Genomic DNA, 6,000 nt, shown 5'->3' on the forward strand with positions numbered 1-6,000 from the left:
GGGCCCGGTTACCATCTAAATTCCCTAAGGGATAAAGGTAGCAGATGGCCAGGAACAAGAGAGGAATTTCAATGCACTTGAGCAAATTTCAAAGAGATCAATCCATTCATTCTTTCACCATCTGCACTGAGGACCAGACGAGGACCACAGTGACAACACTGTGCTAGGTACTAAGAAGCAGAAGCTCATGGTCAAGCAGGGGCACAGACGAGAGCAGTAACCAACAGTGAGCCAGGTAGCATGGACAAAGTGCCAGGACAGACATCAGGACTAGCCAGAGAGGTGAAGGGAATCTAAGCTGAGCGTTGAAGAATGGGTGGCACCAGACAGGTGACAAGGGGAACACCAGAATGCCAGGCATAGGGCACAGCAAGTGCATACACCTGGAGGCCTGAGACACCACACACCATCAGGGGACTACTGATGCCTGTGCTAAAATGTGTCATGGTCAACGGCAGCAGTGAGGGCGAGGTAGGAAGTCTTTGTGCTCACAGTGAGGTGTTTGGGTGCTGACCATCTCAGGATCAAGAAACCTTGAGCAAGTTACTGAATCTCGGAGTCCCGGTTTCCTCTTCTTCATATGGCACCAAGGCTGCCCACCTATGGGGCCCCTGGACAGAGAGCCACTTGCTGGGGATGTTTGGGTAGAAGGAGCCTCCTCCTGTAGCTCACCCCACACCCTAAGAGCTGAACTCAATGGGCCCTTCTGCACCCTCTGTACTGAGCCTGGGCCCAGGCGTCAGACAACCACAGTGAGGATAATAAACCCAGTCCCCATGGCAGCCAGCTCAGGCAGTGACCATTTCCCTCCCATCCCCACGCTGTCTGTCACCAATGAGAGCCCTTCAACTTTGGGGACACAGTCAACACAGCTTATCTGCCTGCATGAAGGCATCAGACAGATGAGCACATCTCCCTCTTCCCAGGAACCCCGCAGCCCTCTTCTGCAGAGGAGATGTGAGTTCTACCATGTGAGGGAAACTCCAGGCCTTGGATCAGTCCATGCATGTACATTTATGCCTGCAGGGTAGGCATATATAACCAGGGTAGAAACATATCTTTATTAAATGATAAATGCAGGCGATTTTGCCTCCACCTTTTACCTCTTCTAAGGAAGATTGAGGGTACTCTGCTGGGCCCCCTATTGTTGTGCAAAGTCTTGGTGAAAGGGGCCCTCCAGAGGCCAAATTACTGTTCAAAACAAAGAGCCAATACGGAGAGCATGCTCAGGCTGGGGGATGGGGGGCGTGCTTAGAAGAACAGAGCAAGTCAAGGGGCACTTTGAGGTACAGAGGAGATCAAGAAACAGGAACATGGGGGAAGAGGGTGCTTAAGAAGTGTGGCTGTGAAGGATGTGCTTCCCCCGTGACCCCTCTTCCTTGACTTCAAGTCTTTCTTCCTGTCATCTCTGTCGTTCCTTTGATTGCAACACCATATAGCGACAGGATCCCACAGGTGCATGTCCGACGCTGGTACCCTGTGGGTGGTGGCTCCTGTTCTTACCCTCTCTCAGCAGCTCTGTGCGTAACTGTCCCAGGCACGTGCTCCAGCATGTCCCCTTTGGCCCATCCAGGCAGCACCCTCCCTGAGCCTCCGTCCTCCCTCTAGCCTCTGGTCACACGTTTTATCATCACTGACACCAGACATGGCAAAGGATGCGATCGCCCAACCACAGTGGCCCATCCCAACTTCCTAGTAGGAGAAAAACAAGAATTGGGAAAAAAGATGTAAGAATTGTGTATTACCTATATTATGAGAAAAAGATGATTTTATTAATTTTTAGACAATAAAATAAAGCCCTGCACTAAGCTGTAACAAATAACTAGTAAGTTGCTAATAAAAAGCTGTTACCATTCATTTAGGAAACAGAAATTGTGGCATTTCCCATCTTCAGCAAGGGATGCACTTTTGGGGATGAGTTCTCAACAACTGGAAGGAACTCACAGGCCACCAGGGGCCCCAGATGATGCCTTTGGGAATCCCTGGTCTGCCCTATGGAGCCTCCCACGCAGGGACACTTGCGGAGAGCCTGGCCATTTGCAGCATCCAGCTGGGGCTCCCTTATACATGCTCAGGGCTGAAACAGCCCTCAGAACACGCGTCCACCCACCCTTGTTCACAGCAGCAAAGAAAGCGATAGGCCAACTACAAGAAGACACCCTACAGAGCAGGAAAAGAAGCCCCACCCATTTTCGAGTGTCTGCCCTTGTGTGGAGAGCTGTTTTGGAGATAAACAGGTGTGTCTGTCTCTGGAAGTTGAATCTATATAATCACAAGGGGGTGGCTGAGCACTCTGGCATGTCAGTGGTCACATGATGCTGGTCATATCAAGTAACCATGATCACATCAGAGCCCGCAGGAGTTATAAATACACCACCACCGAGCCCCAACTGGATGACAATTGAGTAATGACAATAGAAATAGCTCACACTCCGTAAGACCATCTTTCCCCTTCCTGGAGAACTTTTCCGAAACCAACAGCATTACAATGGAGAGATGGCCAGAGCCAGTTAGAGGAGAACTTCAAATCTTTCAGAAGATGGAAAAAGAGCCTCAAGCTGGAGCTGGGTCCCCAGTGCTCGAGTACCATGCTGCCTTGGTCACGGGAGATCTGAGCCGTCTGGAGCAGCTCATGAACCGGTTCTTCCAGGATGCCAACGTGGTGTTTGAGATCAAGAAGGATGAGATGGAGTGGCGGGTGAAATCCCCAGCCACATTTGGACTGTCAGGTACCCTTTTTCCTTTAAAGCTCAGCTATTTACGTTTAAGGAGCTACTAACACTCCTCTGGATGTGTAACTCTGGTGTGCAGACTGCTCACATAGGCGCCGCATTTAGCGTACGCGAGCGAGGGACATCTATAAATGAAATTTGGTCCGCACAATGTTTTAGATGATGAGATGCGAGAAATCAAATTAGAAAGGCCAAAATGTGGGTGAGAAGGGGCCATCTGAGGCTGGAAGGTTCTTCTGGTCTTTAAAAGAGAACACTGGTTTGGGTGCTGATCTGCTAGGGCCTGTGTCTGGCAGCCAGGGAGGCAGGTCCCCTGGCATGCAGCTCTGCTCGAGGTCCTTCTATGAACCTGCGAACACCACGGCTACAGCAGGGTGGCTGGGGCACAGCCAGCATCAACAGAGGGGGAGCACTCCGCTGGTGCTCCTCCGGGAACCCAGGAGAGCCTGAGAGTGGGGGAGGGAGGGGAAGAAATCAGAGGTCCCTAAGTCATATGTCTGAGTGCATTCTTGCAGCCTGAACACCACTACGTGCTGGGCTGGCAAGAGAGCCCACCAAGGAGAGAGACACTCCCCTAACCGCCCCCCCACCTGGGATAAAGAGACTTGCTGACCACCAGGCTGCAGCCAGGGCTTTCTCCACTGGCGCTCTGCAGTGGGCACCCTTTCCCTGGGGTGTCCAGATGCAAGACATTTACCAAGAGGGCTCATGTGTTGGAATCCACTGCAGCTCTGCCAGACCAAAAGGATTTGAGACCCTGTGGTCAGTGGGCCAACGGCCAATGTCCCGTGTCCCATGTACCTGCCTTGTGGATTCGGACAGGCAAAGAATGGAAGGTCAGCTTCCAAAGAATGGACATCCTCCCTTTTATACCCCCCGTGGGGAGAAGGAAATAAACGCAAAACTGTCAAAGGGCTAAGCAGCTCAGAGCAACCAGTGAGGCAGTGGGGGCTTCAGGGAAGGCAAGTGTAGTTGTGGTCTGGGCCACACCACCCCCAACTCAGAGGGTCCCGGAGCCTTTCTGGGCCTCCCCTCCTTCATCTGTCCCAGACAGGGGCACACATTCCTCCAAGGAGCTGGGTGGTAGTTCGACCAAGAAAGCCAACAGCTCAAATGCTCGATCAATGGCAATTTTTTTTAATCACATGCCTCCCAGCCCTGGACACACTCACCATGCTCCAATGTTGCCATTTCAAATAGGTATTATTGTTAACCCATGGTCTGAATCCAAAGGCTCCTTCCTTTTTTCCTCCTTACTCTTTCCACTCCTGAGTTCTGCTGATTTTCTACGGCACACCTGAACCACAGAAGTTAGCACATGCTGCCCACCAAGGCGATAAGCTGTTGCCACGGAAGGGGCAGCCCTGAGAGCCAGTGCGGACCTGTGGCCTCCGTGGGGACTGGGAAGAGAAGGTGGGTGGTGCTGGGGACTGCTGCATTCCCTCCTCTTTTCTGCTCAGCCACTCCGCTTCCCCGGCAGCTCACCCAAGCCGCAGAAATGACCAAACTCGGCTTGGGAACAGCGCCCTCTCTCATACGAGAACTTGCTGGTGGCCAGTTACAGCTCCCCCTGAAGGGGACCGTGGGCAAGGGGGTAACACTAGCAGCCCCCCAGTACCTCAGTACATCCAGGATGGGATGCTGGCCTCATCCAGCTGGCAGTCCAAGGAAAGCATTGGCATGAGCAGCTGATGTCTAGAAGGATGTACCACATGGGGAGAATCCTAGGTCTCTGTTCCTCCTGGTGGCAGAACCTAGACCGGGGAGTGGGAATTATAGGCAGCAGATTCAAGTTTTCTGATCCAGACAGCTGCCTCAGAAGTCAGGTTTTCCTGAAGGCCTTGCGGAAGCTTATCACCGTCTCCCAGGACCTGGACAAGGGTGCTGGCCCTACACAGTGGCTGAGCTAAAGGCCCACCCGAGACCCCTTCCATCAGTCCTGAGACTTCCAAGTCTCAGGAATCCAGGCTGGGTGAACAGGGCTGCTGACATAGGCAGAGTTGGGCTGGGAACTTGATGTGCCCTGGAGAATGGAGCACCTCCTTCCTAGCCCCCCACCCACCCAGTAAGTAGACTTCCTAGCTCAGGAAAATGAGTACAATCAAAACCAGGAGCTGGTCCCTCTAGGTATGTAGACCACTGCTATCACCAAGAACCATATGCATCCATCCTCCTCCAAATCAGCCCCGGGCTTCCCCAGGAAGGGGAGACCAAACCCATGCAGGCCCACATCCCCAGGGCCTCTGGCCACCATCATCCACTACCAGGACAATAGGCTCCACATCCCCCACCGAGTGTGCAACAGCCCACAGGCTGGGCCTTGGGGACACAGGGCAGGCTGGAACTCCGCACCACATGCAGGTAGGTAATTATGAGTGGTCTTTCAAAACCTGCTCAGCATGGGTCCCAGGAAGGAGGTGGCCTGTGAAAAGGGTCTCCTCTGCAGCTCATTACAGCCATGGTATCGATTCTTCCATCATTATCAGAAGGCATTCCTGCCATGTGAAATCCTGTCCCTTGAAGTGTATTCACCGGGGACTGCTTCCCCATTTCCACGAGCGCTCCTGGCCGCTAACAACCTTCCACGGGCCTTTTGAAAGCCCAAAGTTTTCAGACAAGTACAATGTATAGCACCTGCTTCATTCATCCACCAAGAAAGGGCAACCTACACACACACACACACACACACACACAACCCTAAAAAGCGCAAAGAAACAAACCAGAATTGTGCTGAATGTGGACACCACATCAAAGAGAGCCTCTGAAACCCAGCGCTTCCAAGAGGACTAAACTTTCTAAGGCCTTTCCTTGAGCAACCTTGGCTCGGCGGGTCAGTTTATTCTGTCTGCTGTCTTCTCCTGTTAATGATAAAGGGATAAGTTTGGGGTTCAGTGAGAGAGAGCTGGATTCCAGAAAAACCCACAGCTCACTTCCCTGCCTCAAGCTGTCCCTAATTCAGAGCCTGGAAAACGTGAATTCTTGCCTTACATTCTCCCACCATCCACCCGCTGGGTCAGCCCTTCACTCCTCAAATCCTAGGCAAGTCCCCAGTCACCCCCATATTTGGCAAGACCCTCTTGCTTCTCAATACCCTCCATTCCTTCTGGCTCAGTTGTGGCCCTATCAATCTCTTTTTTATTCCTTTTCTCCCCCTTGCGTCTCCACCTCCCTCCTCAGTGTGCCTCTCCTGGGCCTCCGGACTCTCCTTCCAACTTCATTCCCCGTTTTCCCTCAAGCTCTCTCTCTGCCTCTCGGGGCGCCTGGGTGG

The 6,000-nt window shown here is 52.6% G+C and overlaps 1 protein-coding gene across 1 annotated transcript in view; it reads left to right on the forward strand.

Moving 5' to 3' along the window:
• Positions 1-2,539: 2,539 nt before the first annotated feature.
• LOC115944036 (ankyrin repeat and SOCS box protein 18) overlaps positions 2,540-6,000 on the forward strand; it is a 39,361-nt gene continuing 35,900 nt past the window's right edge. Inside the window, exon 1 of the mRNA XM_081815290.1 lies at positions 2,540-2,729. Coding sequence (XP_081671416.1) covers positions 2,540-2,729 — 190 coding nt within the window. The remainder of the gene's footprint in view (positions 2,730-6,000) is intronic.

Source organism: Leptonychotes weddellii, chromosome 3 (assembly GCF_054177405.1).
Source record: "Leptonychotes weddellii isolate Sample4059 chromosome 3, ASM5417740v2, whole genome shotgun sequence".
NCBI classification, from domain to species: Eukaryota; Metazoa; Chordata; class Mammalia; order Carnivora; family Phocidae; genus Leptonychotes; species Leptonychotes weddellii.